The 16,946-nt window shown below is 34.5% G+C and overlaps 1 protein-coding gene across 1 annotated transcript in view; it reads right to left on the bottom strand.

Annotated features, from left to right (window-relative positions):
- ING3 (inhibitor of growth family member 3) overlaps positions 1-16,946 on the bottom strand; it is a 28,568-nt gene that overhangs the window by 9,302 nt on the left and 2,320 nt on the right. Inside the window, exons 4-7 of the mRNA XM_081038122.1 lie at positions 15,316-15,416; positions 13,672-13,737; positions 1,960-2,056; positions 73-144 (exon numbers count right to left, since the gene is read on the bottom strand). Of these exons, the coding sequence (XP_080894248.1) occupies positions 73-144; positions 1,960-2,056; positions 13,672-13,737; positions 15,316-15,416 (336 nt within the window). The remainder of the gene's footprint in view (positions 1-72; positions 145-1,959; positions 2,057-13,671; positions 13,738-15,315; positions 15,417-16,946) is intronic.

Raw genomic sequence — 16,946 nt, 5'->3', positions numbered from 1 at the left:
AATTGAAGATACATGCAACCTAATGAGTTTTTAACTGTATTTAAAATTTTACCTGCACTAAACCAAACTTACTTTCCACGGGAGTATGTGAATGAGCGTGGTGATTGTTCACTGGCTGTGAAGGAGTATCTAATTCCAAAGATCCTAAAAAAAAGAAAACAAAAGAAAAAACAGAGGTACAGAGATGTACCATTAACTGTCATCACAGAACTTTACACATCAATCGAACAACTCTAGGCACCGTGTACCCAGCAGAGGACTAGCAAACTCTGATGAATATGCCTGTGTCATTTTAGTCACACACGTTAGAGGGTCACCACTGCCAATTTCATCTTGAGCCAATTTCATCCTCTCTATAATAAATAATCCATTTCTCAATATTCACCTTAAGTGCAAAACAGCTTACGGCATGCTAATGTCTAAAAAGGGAATTCACGACAGTGGGTATCACACAAGTGGATGAATGGATATTGCAACCCCATTGCTTGTAAGTTCTGAAAAAACTCAACCTAGTTTTACCGAGATGAAGACTTTTCTATGGGATATCCTGAAGTATTAGGTGATGGACATTACTATACGAGAGAAAATTCTCTGATCATTAAAATAGCGTAAGATAGTAAAGATTTCCTAAAAGAAGTTAGGGGTTTTGTTTGTGAAAAAGCATAGAATCTCTACTGCCAAGTTTTAAAATACTTATAAAGAAATTTTCTTGGATTATCTGGATCCCTTGAGATGAAATTACGGCAGGGCATTGGGTGGAGCAGTTTTTATAACATGATCCCATTTTGTTCCACACGTCTGTGTCCTTACAGAGGATGCGTCATGTACCCTCCTGCAGTATTAAATAGGCATGAATTATCGTTACACAGCTACTACCAGCACTTCAAAAAAAAATAATCAAAGCAGCTACAGAATATTTTATTTTGTCTCAAAATACTTATCCTTAGGCAGGGTTTCCCTGGAATAGAAGCGTCATAAATAAATTCGATGATCATCTAAAGTAATGGATCTACTTTTGAATACAAAATGCAACTGTGGATACCAGATGGATTCGTGGCTTCCTGCTTCTCTAGCTGACTTCTAATGAGTATATAAACAGAGATACAAAACTTAACACTGTAAAGAAACCTTTCATCTATGTGTAGAAATGTGTACATGTTCTTGCTGTTGAAATACACCAAGAGAAAAAAGATGTTTGAACACTTGAACTAAATTCTGGTAGAAATCAGCCATAACACTGATTTGGTTCAACTAACATTCAGTGAGTGCCTACTCTGGGCATACCACACTATATGCTTTTATGGACCTATTAACTGTTTGGCTTGGCTGAGATGCTAAAGCACTTAAAGAAACAGCTCGTGTCTCCATTTTTGGAAAGTGTCCTGAGTTAAATCCAAGAAGTGATAAGGGTAAACTATAGTAGGAGATCAAGTCAAGCCTTGCAAAGAAATATTAAAATAGCTTCTTGCTGATATGAGAAAGTTTAGAAAGACATTTTTGAGAAAACAGTATTGTGGAACTCATTGAAACCTTTCTTAGTAATGCAGGTGGGGAAAAGCCTTGAGACAGTTCTTAAGAAGAAATAACAACCTTCCTCAAAGCTTAGGTGCATAAACCAAGGCAGAGTAAAGACAATACATTTAATAACAGAGGGCTAACTTATGTCTAGATGATTCTATTTCTTTAAATCTTTGCGCTTACCACTCATCTTACTAGCATATATGCATGTTAAGAAATGGAATGACTTAATGTTATTTTCATAAAGAGTGAGTGGACAATATCCTGTATTATCTCTCTCTCGGTATCCATGACCCAAATAATTCCTCAGGTCCAAGCTCCCCGACCAGGCTGCCACCATCCACCGCTGTGCAGGACCTGAGACATCTCTGTGGGAAAATGTGTCCTGTGCTTTGCACACATACTGTCCAACATTGACAGAAAACTGCACATTTTACTTACGCCTCTCTAATATTTCTGTTATGCCAGCATTATCAGCTTCCAGCTCCATTTTGAACTTAGCCAGTTCTTGATCCAGCTTTCTCAAGTGGCGATCTACCTGTTTCAAAGAAGATCAAAGATAACCACCAACATTTGGGACACTGTTAAAATGTCAGTTTACCGAGGAAACTTCAATGGTTGTTTCTGCTAGCAAATCTGTTTTGCATCCTTGAGGAAATCAATCAACATACACCTCAGGTTTCTAATCTATAAAATGATGATCCTAGGCTATTTAATAATTTCTGAAGTCCTCTTTAATAAATATTAAGTTTAAAAAAAAACAATTGAAATTTGTTAGAAAATGTTCAAAAGAAGTGGGATATAAAACCTTAATCAAAGCTGATAGTAAGGATTTGGAGGGGGCAGAGGAGGGCCGGGAACTTCTCATAGTGTGCTCTGTGGTTCCTTTCAGCCCCATCTCCTGCTTACAACGCCAGCCAGCCACACGGCCGGCCATACCACAACTAGTGCTACTTAGAATGAGGAAAGAAAGATCCTCAGTCTACAGACAAAGAAGCTACTATATCCTATACATACATTTCTCTAAGGCGGGAAAGTGGGCCATTATACTTGTAAACATTTATGAAAAAGGGCTGAAACAAAAGGCGTTTTTAGCCAGAAAACTCCATTCCCCAAAGGGCCTGGTTAAAATGGTTTTATTGTAAAACTACTGCCCTTGTAAAGGTGGCAAATTTTGTTTTCTCATTCACCTAGAGCAATTTTGACTGACTTCAGAAAATGGTAACTGCTACCTCAAACTAACAATAAGTCTAAATGTATTTTTTAAGCTTAATATTAAATATTTTTTCCAAATTTACTACTTTGAAGTGAAACCAAAAATCATGAAATCTCTGAATAGTATTCATGTTACATCACTGACATATTTTCTCAAACTCGTGCCCCACTGGATCACTGCTATAATTGAAAGTAAGTTCTTACAAATATCAAAATGTCTATGATACAAGAGTAAAAAATTTAAATAAGACTTTCATTAAATAAAGTGTATCTAAAATAACGGGGAAGAGGAGAATGTTAGCAAAAGACAGTGTGTGTGTGTTAGATGCCAGGTAAGATGTTTGGTGCATTCGATGGTCTTATCTTCTCTGGTACTCCCTCTGTTTTGAGATAGGTTATTACTGTCTCCATTTCATAAGAAGAAACTGAAGCTCAGAGACATTAAGTCATATGCCCAAAGTCTATAGCTAATGCATTAGGGAAATGACATTTAACTCTGATCTATCTGTAATTAATTGTGTCCCACCATTTACTCAGATATCTAACATTGCCCTCTGAACTTGTACATGCAGGAGCCAACTGGTTTTCTTTTTTTTTTTAACTCAGAGTAATATAATTCAACTGAAAAAATAGGAATTTGTCTTATTATTTGCATTTTGTATATTAACAGCAACAATTGGGGTGTTGGTTTACGAGTTTTTCAATAATTTAAAGCACAATTTTCCCTCCATATTCACACACAAGTTATTTTTCAAAGCTTGGTAGAAGTTGTAATTGCAATATTTAAAATCCTATAGGATCACATATTATGGACATTTGCTCCTATTCAAAGAACTTGTATGCAGGTAATTGAGCATCATTTAATGGAACCTTCCTTCTAAAAATGAAGTGTGAACATAGACCTCAGTTATTCAACATCTTTTACATTGTCAAAATTTAATCTCAAGGGAAATCAGAAAAAATACTCGTATTTAAATTCCAAGACCACTAACTAATACAATGAAAATATTCTACCATCTTTCTTAACTGGAGTTATACTACTAAATACTGAGTTCCAATTATGTGCTTGGTACTAGGTTAAATGAAGATATATATATATATATATATATATATATATATATATATATATATGTATAGAGAGAGAGAGAGAGAGAGAGAGAGAGAGAGAGAATCCCTACTTTTATAATAATTAGAATTTAGCTAACAAATCAAGATTTAGATAATATTTTTAACATAATAAAGGTTTATAGTACACACACACACACACACACATACACACACACACCTAGATGCAACAAATAAGCAACAGTTGAAAAGGGGTCAGAAGTAGCACTGGAAAAAAATATGTAATTGGGCTGTACAGACACAAAGGAAGTATGAATGTGTTAGTGAAGAATGAATTGTATTCAAAAGGTGGAAAAAAGGAATAATTAAAAAATGTGAAGCAACAGGAAGACAAACAGTATTCCCAGAGAAAAAGAAAGTATGATGTGACCTCTAATAGGTATTCAAAGTATAGAGAGAAAGAGTGTTAAAATCTCAGTTGGGAGGATGGGTTAGAGTGAGATGAAGACACCATACACATCCCCCTAACTCACTCCACTGCTGCATTTAGAATTGTCTTACTCTATTACTGATAAGGTTTATTACATCTGAAAGCATGAAAAATAATGATAAATAAACATTTCCAATAGCTCAGACAAAGCAATGGAACCTAAAAAATTAATAACCCTAAAACCAAATTCATAATTTAAAAAGACAAAGAAAAGACTTAACCACACTGGATGGCGGCTTTGTAAGAGCTTCCAATCATTCCTACCGGTATGTAAAAAGGATTATGAACTGACTGTAAGCAATTACTAGGCAATGAGAATTTTCTTCAATTCACTGTTGTTGTACTAAATTTAATTAGAAGTTGGAAAATAAGTTGACCACGATAGTTAACTTAAGCTATAAAGTACCAGGATACTTAAAAAGTATTAAACAGCCAAAGCAAGAGTTTAATTGAACTTGACTAAAATCTACAGAGTGCGTGCCCTCTACCTACATGATTCTGAAAGGGGAAAACACCTATTGTAGCTGATCACTAGAATGGCCCCACAAGTATCAGACAAAGCAAGAGCCTAAGTTACTCCATAAGACTGAGTTATAGCAGTAAAGAGGGTACTGATCCAATTGAGAGATTTTCCTTTAACCATAGATTCCTAATACAAAGTTAACCACAGCTTCTAATTATTGATTTGTTCCTCACTTAATGTCAATAAATGCTAGCCACAAGTTTCCTTAAAGCCCCAAATCATAAGTGCTTTCAGTTTAAATCTAACATCCTTTTCATGACTTCTTCAGAAACAAAAGAAACATTGTCAACATTAACATATTCATAATCATAAATATATGTAAGTCACACTTGACCCCTCTGCACAAAACAAAAAAATTCTCATTCTTTAATATTTTTGCATAGAGTTGTAATCCTTAATATTCTCTTTTGACTCAGTGTTCTAATATTCGAATTTTAACATGTGTAACTGATGGACTCAAACTGAACTAAGTACGTATAGCTTTTTAAAAGTTTCTACATGATTTGATAAAATCCAGCATCCGTTTATAAAAACTCTCAGCAAAGTGTAAAAAGAGAGACCATACCTCAACATAATGAAGGCCATGTGTGACAAACCCACAGCTAACATTATACTCAATGGAAAAAGCTAAAAGCATTTTGCTTAAGATTAGGAACAAGACAAGGATGTCCACTTTCACCATTATTCAACATAGTACTGGAAGTTCTAGTCACAGCAATTAGACAAGAAAAAGAAATAAAAGGCACCCAAATTGAAATGGAAGATGTAAAATTGTCATTATTTGTAAATAGATGACATGATCTTATATAGAGAGAGCCCTAAAGATTCCACCAAAAAACTATTAGAACTGATAAGTGAATTTAGTAAAGTAGCAAGATACAAAATATTCAGAAATCAGTTGCATTTTTATACACCAATAACAAACTACCAGAAGGAGAAATTAAGAAAACAATCCCATTTACAATTGCATTAAAATAAATAAATTAATTAATTAATTAAATATCTAGAAATAAATTTAACCAAGGAGGTGCAAGACTTCTACTGGGAAAACTATAAAACATTTGAAGAAAGAAATTGAAGAAGATATTAATAAACCGAGGCATATACTGTGCTCATGGAGAGGAAGAATTAACATCATTAAAATGTCCATATACCCAAAGCAATCTCTATCAAAATACCAATGGCATTTTTCACAGAACTAGAACAAATAATTCTAAAATTTACATGGAACCACATAAGACCCCGAATAGCCACAGCATCTTGAGAAAGAAGAACAAAATTGGAAGTATCATGCTACCTGATATCACACTATACTACAAGTCTATAGTAATCTAATCAGCATAAAAACAGACACATAGATCAATGCAAAACAGAGTGCCCAGAAATAAATCCAAGTCTATATGGTAAATTAATCTATGACAATGGAAGAATATACAATGGGGTAAAGACAGTCTATTCAATAAACGGAATTGGGAGATACATGCAAAAAAATGAAACTAGACTAACTTTTTACACTGTTAAATTTTTACAAGATTAAACTCAAAATGGATTACAGACTTAAATGTAAGACCCAAAACTCCTAGAAGAAAACAAAGGCAGTAAACTCACTGACATTGCTCTTAACAGTATTTTTTCTGATCTATCTTCTCAGGCAAGGGAAATAAAGGAAAAAGTAAACAAATCAGACTAGTCAAACTAAAAAATTATTGCACAGCAAAGGAAACCATCAACAAAACAGAAAGACAACCTACTAAATTGGAGAAAATATTTGCCGGTGACACATCTAATAAGGAGTTAACATATAAAATTTATAAAGAACTCCTGTAACTTAACACCAATAAAACTAACAGTCCAGTTTGAAAAATGGGCAGAGGACCTGAATAGACTTTTCTCCAAACGGGATGCAGAGATGGCCAGTAGACATATAAATATTCTCAACGTAATAATCATCAGAGAAATGCAAATTAAAATCACAATGAGGTTTTAATTTAATACCTGTCAGAATGGCCATCATCAATAAATCAACAAACAAGTGTTGGCAAGGATGTCCTTATTCACTATTCCCAGATCTTTACATGGATAGAAATTTATCTTACTGCCGTGGACTTCAACTTAGAAACATAGACAAACTGAGTGCTCATTCTGAAAGTAAACTAGACATCTAAATTTCTGAAATGACCATAGGGGGAAAAACATAAATAAATTACTGAGAAAAGTTTCTACATGATTCCCAACATAGTCAAATATAAAATTTAGATGTCTAGCTTATGCTTTCAGAATGAGCACTCAGTTTGTCTAGGAGGTTCTAAGTTGAAGTCCATGGCAGTAAGATAAATTTCTATCCACTTAAAGATCTGGGAATAGTGGATAAGGAGGGTAAACTGGGCAAAAAAAAAGGAACCATGATGGCAAATTATTTTTCTGATAAGCCATGAAAAGGATTCTTTCCATCCCTGAATTATATTTAAAATAGACGAAAATTTGATCCATCTTTAGGCTGATTCAAATTATTTGAGACCTTACCACATAAACTACATCTAATCATTTTCCTAAAAGATAATAAGGACGGGAGATAAAGGTCAAACTTACAAAATATATTTCCTTAATTAAAGTATCAGATGAAGAATTCCCAAATGTATAGGTAAAATGTGGGACTGAAACATAATTGTCTCAGGAATAGGCCAGGATATAAAAAAGAACCAAGTTCAAGGGTATTGAGCATTGTAACAGACTGCTAAAATCATTCAAACATTAACTGAAATCTTAAATTTTATCAGAGTATACATAAATCAACTTTATTAGGTATTATAATCTAATACAGCCTTATGACAGTGACATCCGGCTGAGGAACACAAGTAAGTGTTTAATGACGAGTATGAGGATTTTAGAAGGAAATTATTTTAATAGGATAGATTTTTTTTGTTAGTCAAATTTCACTGAAACAACTACTGAAATAAATTTTTAGTTTGTTCTACTGAACCCTAATTCCACAAATTTCTTCATTTGTTGATATTTACTTGTATATAGTACGATTTCTTTCCTTATAAATGAGGTCATCAGAACAGTATTGGTCATAGGAATAAAAAATTTACTACTGATTTTAAAAATAAAACATTTCAATGAAAAAATAATACAATGAAATACTATGCTATAATAAAATACTGCAGGGGAAAAAATCAAACACGTTTATATATTAAATTGTTTTATCTTAAACCATGAACAAATAATACATGCTTATTTATAACTACCATAATAACATAGTGTTTAAGCAAGGGCATACACACATCAGTCTCCCCTCAGGTGTATTTCACTCCTGTTTAGAATCCTCCACTGGCCTCCCATTGCTTTCCGAATAAAAATTCCTCTGCCCCCTTGGTCACAGGCCCTGCCTGTGTGGCTCCTGCCTGCTCCCCCTTTCTCACTATACACCAACCACAATGGCCTTTTTTTCTGGTTCAATCTGTCAAGCCCTTTTCCACCTCAGACTTTGCAGTTGGTGTATCATCTGCCTGAAATGTTCTTCCTCAAGTTCTTCTTCGCATGGCTGGCCTCTTTCCAAGTACCGCCACAAAAGTCACCTCCTGCGACTACACTCTTAACGGCCTCTTCCAGCTTTTATTCATTCTTTTCCCCTCTCTCCACAATGTTTATATCCTTCAAAGCACTTATCAAAATCTAAATAATCTTTATTTAATAGCTGCCTATCTGTCATAACTACAGCAGTAGAAGTACTACTGCTTATTGGGTGAATGATCTGAATGATCTATGAATAAAAATGACTGTAGTTTTACACTTACGCTATGTCCCGTCCACTCACCTCTCAAGTACGTAGTATTCTAAGCTCTAAATTGTTAAATGTTACAGGAATTTTATTTCTCTTTAATATTTATAAAGACTTTCACTTGGATGTTTATTGTTGATATGTTAGGTAGTAGAACTAATTTGAGATGGTAAATCCATTTAAAGACCTGTCTACTGAACAAGTCCCTTATGTTTCACTGCAATTACTTGCAAGGCTAATAAAGTAAATGTCTTACCCTCAAGTATAAAGTGTTCAAACACAAGCCCCTCTGGCAATCTAGCACAACACACAGAAAGCACAAGCACTTCCAGGAGGGTGATAATCAGTGATGACATTTTAATCATTTACTTGTGGTAAGTGACACTAGCTTTTATTCATGTAAGTAGTATCAAATTTGTAAGTTTTCCTCTTAAATAAATTTCATTAAAAAATGTACTCAGTAATAGATGTACAGGTGGTACGGGGGTATTGTAAAAACCTTCAAGGTCGAATGCAAATGATTCAGGAAAACACTGCATTAGATCACCTCGCAAAAGTCTTCTTTTTCCTTCTGTTCACCATTCAACTCATCTACTATTCCAGGCCCTGGGGGTACAGAATGATCAAGACCGGCACCTACCCTCAGGGGCCTTGGTTAGATTTTTATTTTATGAAAATGATAAGACTTTAATGGGAATGAGTTGACTGGATGTCCAGTATTGTTATTACATTGTTACGTTGTATAATAAGGTCTAATAATGTTTAATAAATGTTTCATCAATTTAAAAAGGATCCTCTCCAAAAGCAAAGAAATTGAAAATAGCAAAAACTTATATATAATGTAAATTGTTAAGTGGAAGGTATTTTTATTAAAAACACCCAAAACATATATATCACAATAAATTTTAGGATTTTTTAAAAAGTCCCTTTTGCTGAAGGCAAATCTATAAATCCTGTTTGAGAACTTTCAAATGAGCTTATGAATCAGAGAAGGAAATCTATCCAAACTGAAGAAACTAAAAAACTGAGAGCAATTTAAAAAAAAAAAAAAAGACTCCACTATGATATGAGCAAAGGCATGGACCAGAAGATTGAGTGTTTAGTCTCCTAACAGGACTCTAGAAAGGAAACTAAACTCACCTGAATTATATTACTTTCACTTTTCTAGTTTAAAGTCATACCTTAAAAAGAAGTGGCTATTTCCTCTGCAGTCTACTGGTTTAAAGTCATACCTTAAAAAGAAGTGGCTATTTCCTCTGCAGTCTACTGAACCAACCTCCACGTACTAAAATGTGACTCTGTTACCTTTTGAGAAATTGTCACCCAACCTAAAATACATCTGACACCAATGATACACCATTCAACTCCACGGATCCCTAAGACTCCTAACTTGGGAGTCACATGAGTGCTCCTTTTCTCCATTAACTAATTCAGGCCATTTTGTTCAACAAGTATTTACTGAGGAACAACAGTGCTGGACTCTGAAGACACACCCACAGAAAACATGCAATTCCTGACCTTTACAGTAGGGAAGACACACACACAAGCAAAAGGTAAATTAATAATTACAATTCGAGCAATAACAAATTCATGGGAATAACAATGATTTAGAAGCTGGCATGATTCTGTTGCGGTGGAGTAAGGCACAAACTGCTAATTACCTACTCACCATGCATTCTCTCCTCCTCACTGATAGAAACCCGCATACCTGGGCTGGCAAAGTGCCATGTTAAAGGTTTCTCAGCGTCCCTTGCCGCTGGAAGTCAGCAGGTGAGGCTTCCAGGAAGGCTCTTTAAAGGAGCTGACTGAATTGTAACATATGCCCTTCTGAGTGATCCCATACTGTAATTCTTCCTCTACCTGTCCAGAGCGAGGAACAGATTACAAACAGCCTAGGACACTGATGACCTTGGAGTGTCACAGAAGCCCTGGTCTGTCTCCTCTAACAGTTATTTTACATGAGAGGAAAATAAGCCTTTTGTTTAAATCACTCGTGTGGCTTTTCTGTTATAAGCTGTCAAATCTCTTCTCCTAGATATGACACACAAACATCAAGATTATTACAATGATTTCAATAAATAAGCCACGTTTGTACAGGATTATGAAACATGGAGAAAGTGTACCTAACGAACACGAAACGGAAAGGCATCCAGTTTTTTCTTCCTTTTTAAAGAGCTTGAACGATGGCAGGCTAAAGTGGAGAGGAAGGAATAATGAGGCACATGCTTAGAAGGTAAAATGAACAAGACATGGTAATTAACTAAATGTGGGGATGTGAGGGACAAGGAGGATGACCCTCAGTGTTCCCACATGAATGACTAAGGTAAGTGGCTCTCCTAAGACTAAGAAAGCAAAAGTAAGGGGGCGGAGGAAGTGAGAGAAGAAAAAGGGGAAGCTAAGAGTTAAGTCTTAATACACAGAGTTCCAGGGCCTAGGAATTCTCAGATAGGATGACCAGATTCCAAAGAGAAGTCTGAGCTTGGGGAATAATTAATGTATAATTGTTAAAACCAACAGAACACATGGAAAAGTAATGGAGAAATGTTTCTCAACTTGGGTGGTGTGTGTGGTGATGTGGGTGGTAAAATTGGCATTTGACAAAACAAACTTCAGCATGGGGCATCTGGTCTTCCTGGCCTCTGGAGTTGGGGGAGAAGGAGGGGAGAGAGTTATAAGAGCCACTCAGAGTCAGAAACAATGGAGGTCAAGGACAGAACCCTGAGGAACAGTGACCATTCTGTGCGATATTCAAGGAGATTGAGGAAGGCCACAAAGGTGAGAGGCTAATACAGATAATTAACATTAAGTCTCAAAGAACAATGGATTTTTCTATTACGAACATGATGGTTGGCTGGAATAGCAATGGAATATTATAAAAGGAAGGGAAGGAACGAAGGGAAAAAAATAACAAAAAGAAAAGGGGAGTGAGGAGAAAGAAACAAGACCAAAAGGCAATCTTAGAAATAAATACTGGGGGAATGGGAAAAGAACAGGTTTAACTTGGCAGAGCTGAAAGAGAAGACGTAGCTTCAAGAAAGTAGAAAATTCCAGTTAGAAAAATGAGATGGAGTGAGGCTTTGAAGGAGTGAGTGCCTACTATCTGCCATGCTTTGAGTATTACATACATGTGGCAAATCCTGTAAGGTACAAATTAATACTGCTATTTTACAGGTAAGGAAACTTAGGTTCTGGGATTAAATAACTTTTCCAAAGTTATCAGTGCTATCAGTGAAGAGGCTGAATTCATGTCTGTATGGATCTGTTATGGACACTTGCTTTTTATTACATTTTATTAAATTTACTACATCACCTTTTATTACCTCACTTTAGTCTAAATAATCTAGCCCCCCTCAAAGAATGTACTAATTTTTATGTTCATCCTGTTTATCCATTATCTCTGAGTGAAGTGCTTTCCCCTCAATGCAATACACCTACTTCATTGAGCTTCTGAATCAATTCTATTCAAAACTATCTCATACCCTTTAAGAAATCAACAAGAACTCCACATGATTTAGTTCTGTCTTTCACCAGATACCCCTTAATATTCAACTGCAGTAATCTTTACTTGTTACATGTTTCTACACCGGCTCTTCACTTTACTTTGTGAGCATGTCCTCTCAACTAGTTTACAGACACGTGAAAGACAGGAGCCATTTACAGTATTTCCCCGTTCATAAGTGACAGATGAATACACACACACACATTTAAAAAAGATATATTTGTATCTTTTTTCCAAATCCAGTAAGCATTTTTAATGAAGATATAGAAAGTAGCAAAATAACAAAATATAAACAAAACAAAGAGTAGAAACAAAGATCTACGTAATTTAAAAAGCAGGTAATCCCTAAATAAAGATCGACATATTACAATCATTAAACATGAGGAAGAATATTACTGAAATATTAGTTCAAATATAAATGTCTTCAAATATAAATGTCTTTTCTATGTTTATAAATATAATTCAAGACCAAAACAATTAAGACCTTTCTTTTTTCATTCCACAGTAAATCAAGCTACAGCCCCCTCTACCTTTCTTTAGGTGGTATCTTTTATGAAATTGTTTTCAGAATAACTGTATGAACAAATAAGCCTAGGTTATTATAACCATTAACATATTTACACTATATAAAAACAACTACACATTTTCTATGGTTTTACATGACAAATGTTTTCTAGTTTTGTATAAGCTTTGACAATGTACGCCCTATGTGGTATGCATGGTTTTTCGCCTGTCTTGCTCACCAACGGCACTTATATTTACATGTGCTTGCTCAGTAACAAAACTGTGTCCAGACAAAACTGCAAAAATAAGATATAAAATCGATATGCTGAAGTCAACCAAAAGTGAGCATTAGTTTTCAAATTTAACTTACTTTGAGACAAAACCAGAAATGAGTATTATCTAAAGCATACATTTGAGAAGATGCTTTACATAAAAAAGAGCACCATTTATGCCAGTTTGAGAAATAACTGCATGTATCTGTCTTCTTCGGGATTTCAATCTTTGACAAGTGCTACTGCTGAAAAAAAGAACCTTTTTAAAAGTTTATTTAATCTCCTGTTTCCCATTTTTGCCACCTGATCCAGTTGTATACTGTCTATTGACATCACTTAGATAGTTCAGCACTATCTGTTAACACTGATTCAAGTGATTCTCTTCTCCATTTTAATCAGACTACCGAGAACTCTTGTCAACACAGTAGTCTTAAGTATCTTTTACCACAGAAACAATCTCAAGATAATTTATCAGGAAAGTAAACACACTAATTTAAGAATATAAGGATTACTAAAAACAAATTCTTGCTACAAAAATCTAACATCAGGTACAATTTTATAGTAATGCACATCAGGCTAAGGTATAAGTTCTTGACGTGTGAATTAACAGGTTCGTGGACTCTCCATGAACTCTTGCCCACAAAGAAACCAGAAAACAAACCCTGAATTCTCAAATCAAATGGGATCTAAGACCAATACTTCAGTTTTAGTCTGTTCTTCCTATTACATTTAATCCAATAAAACGTAAAACAAAATCCATAATTCAAGTACTCAAGGTGTAGCATACACCTTAATCTTACTTACCAAATCATATATCTGGTTTGCCAACTGTACCTTCTCATCTGCATCTTCCAAAGCTTTATAGTAATCCTGAATAAAAACATTTCATTTCAAAAATAAATAATTTAAAAATAAGTGTATGTAGGACATATAACTGGATTTTCATTATCATACCTAGTTATCACTGTCACTCATTGTAAACACGCAACAAAAACAGAGTTAAGGAAAGGGTGGGGATGGGCAGGATTAGAAATTATGGACAATGGCCAAAAATTAAAGATGTTCACAATTCCTAGAAAAGGTATAAATAAAAATAACTACCATTCCAAGTCGAGCCTCTATACTAATAAAAGTTATGAGCTGATGAATAATCTTTTTCTTTAAAAAACTTTTTTTTAAAAATTAAGATTTATCTAATTTGTAAAGAACATTACAGTCTCCATTTTAAAAACTTTTTAAGTAAATGTACAACTATTGAAAAATTCGGACCTGCATGTCCCTATTTTCCAATCGTTCTATAACTCATTTTAAGTTAGGCATCAATTCACACAACTCAACCTATACTTTAGATTGTTCCTCAGTATAAAGCAAATTATTTTTTAAAAAATTGATTCTATAAACTTCCGTGGAGTACCAGACTTTTCAAAGTATACCCAAGCTATACTACACCAAAAACTTAATAGGTTAAAGGAATGATAGATATATCATTCCTTTGGGATGTATATATGTGATGACTATATGCAAATACACCAGGGATCCTCTGAGCCAGGACCACTTCTGTTATAGATTCTAAAATTATTTTCTCCGAACAGAAATAATCTTCCCCCAATGTGGTAATATAAATAACACAACTACTCTAAATTTGTAGTTTTCACATTTTTTGTCAGTCAATCCTTGAACAATTATCTGAAGGTTGGGCACAGGGAAGCCATTATTACTCAAGAGATATTCAAGGATCTGTCCAATGTCACAGAGCTTAATGGCAGAGTCATGACCAAACCCAGCTTTTTTAAGTAGTTCTTTCAATGTATCCTGAATAAAGTAGATTATACCTTTCAAAGCAAACCTTAGAGGAAGAGCTGATACCCATTCTAAACTGGAAGATAGCTATAAATATTATAAAACTAATTAGAATTCTATATTTCTAGGCCCAATTCATGTACAAATTTAGAGCTTTAAATTAAGACACTTTAAGTATCTTTTCAACTCTTAAGATTCTGTTCTGTGATTCCAACAACTTAGGTACCTAGCAATAATAAAATATGTTTCCACGCTGTTAATTTTCACTCCAGTTTGAATTGTTAGACAGTATTATATCTCTAAAAACAAGGCAACTTTAATTACCTGTACTAGAATAAAATGAAAATAAAATAATGTACTTTTATAATGGTTCTGCAACTCTGTAAAAAAAAAATCACTAATGATTGAAACATTTTTTAAAATTACCAAAATTTTAAATGATTCAATGATTCAAATTTTAAATGATTTAATTCAATGATTAAATATTCCTACACCTGAAGCTGTAAAATACAACAAATTATTTAAATTCTAAAGAAACCACTGATAGCTTTCCCCCATTTTGATATCCACATAACTATTTAATTTTAAAATATCTTTCTCAGAGGATCCCAATATGAAGTGATAAATCATCTAGAGTGTTGAACATACTTTTTTGATGGATGCCATTTGTTCTTCTCTCCACTCCGGTTTATTTTTTTTTGCATTCATAAAGAATTCACTGACTCTTTGTTCTAGCTGATCCATTGCATCTACGATGTAATAAAAACATTTCATATTCAGATGACCAAATTCATACACTGAATATACATGGTTTGACTTGGCAAAAGAAACAATATCTGATAACATACACTTTCACTTGATCACTAACTTAAATATGTCATGCTTTAATTATGCAAATATATAATGCCTTAATTACCTTTGTAAAAAAATAGTTACAATTTTCCCTATGGAAAGTTTATTTTTGTTGTTGTTAGTTCAAAACTTTTTCCAATAGTCAAAGTAGATTCTGAATAGTACAGCCTCAGGGTCAAAAACTAATGGTATTAAATCATCCAAATGTGCCAAACACAATTTTTTACTGAAAGCACCGCTAGATAATTGGCACATTTTTTTTAATAAGAAAAAGTGATAAAAAGATTTTTAACCTCTTGCTATATGGCCTGAAACACCTCCATAATCTCATATCATGCTGAAAGTAGTAGCTACAATCATTTATCACTTAATACACTGTATTATTTATTCTATATAGATTTTCCTTAAATGTGTGCCAATAATAGTCATCTCATTCCATGTATGCTAAAAAAGGAAAAATAAAATGAATTCTGTTGTTACGTAAATTGAGGAAAAGCTTTCTATTACATCCTTCTCAGAGATTTTCAGTTAGTAACAGGTCTTTAAAGATTCTAAGAAGTCTTATGGTTAATATTTTAAAAGAATTTTCCTTTGTTTAAATAAGCATTCCTAACTTACTTGACACAGAGATCTTTTGTTAATACATCATACCTATTAAATTTAGAAAATTCTAATTACTATAAAAAATACAAGTTTAAAAAAACCTCTGATTTACATAATCTAAGTCCAAAATGCAAGAAAATTTAAAATTTGTAATAATGAAAAGGGATAAAATAAGTCAGCCTTTATTGAATGCCTATTTCGTACCAGGTACTAATTTATCTGTATTATTTTTAATCCTCAGATGATTCTCATTTTAGGGATGATGAAAACCCCTCAGAAGTGGTGATGTGAGTAAGGTCAGGTAAGTCAGTAAAGCCCTAAAATGAACTCAGATGTGAATGTCACTAAGAATCTGTGCTCAGACCTGTAGATAACACTACTGCTTTAGCGAAATCTTGAGCATTTCAACTACATTAAGGTTAAAATGAACTTGGAGAGCAAGCTGGAGAAACACCCAATTCCGGCTCCCACACTACAATCCACTGAATGAAAGAAGGTGGCTGCCAACAGTGTGTTACATTGTATTCCGTGCTTCGCGAAGCTGACCACAAGCGGGCCGAGGCCACTCAGAACAAAGGTGTGGATGAGCGCGGGGCGGGCCGGGAAGCCGCGGAGAACACCAGCAGCCCGTAGCTAGGTCTGCAATGTCTGGCTCTGGTCCTCTGCACGCTACCCCTTCCTCCCCATCGCGCCCCGACACGCAGATGTCCCCCCACCCCGCTTCTCCGGGAGGAACAGCTGACAGCACGAGTGACACTGTGTGCGAAGCCGAAACACGGCTGGAATACATGGGACCAAGAAACCTGTCTCCTGAGGACAGACCC

This window comes from Rhinolophus hipposideros, assembly GCF_964194185.1.
Source record: "Rhinolophus hipposideros genome assembly, chromosome: 25".
Classification (NCBI taxonomy): domain Eukaryota; kingdom Metazoa; phylum Chordata; class Mammalia; order Chiroptera; family Rhinolophidae; genus Rhinolophus; species Rhinolophus hipposideros.
Note: the sequence above shows the minus strand (reverse complement) of the source record. Positions and strands in the feature narration are given on the sequence as shown.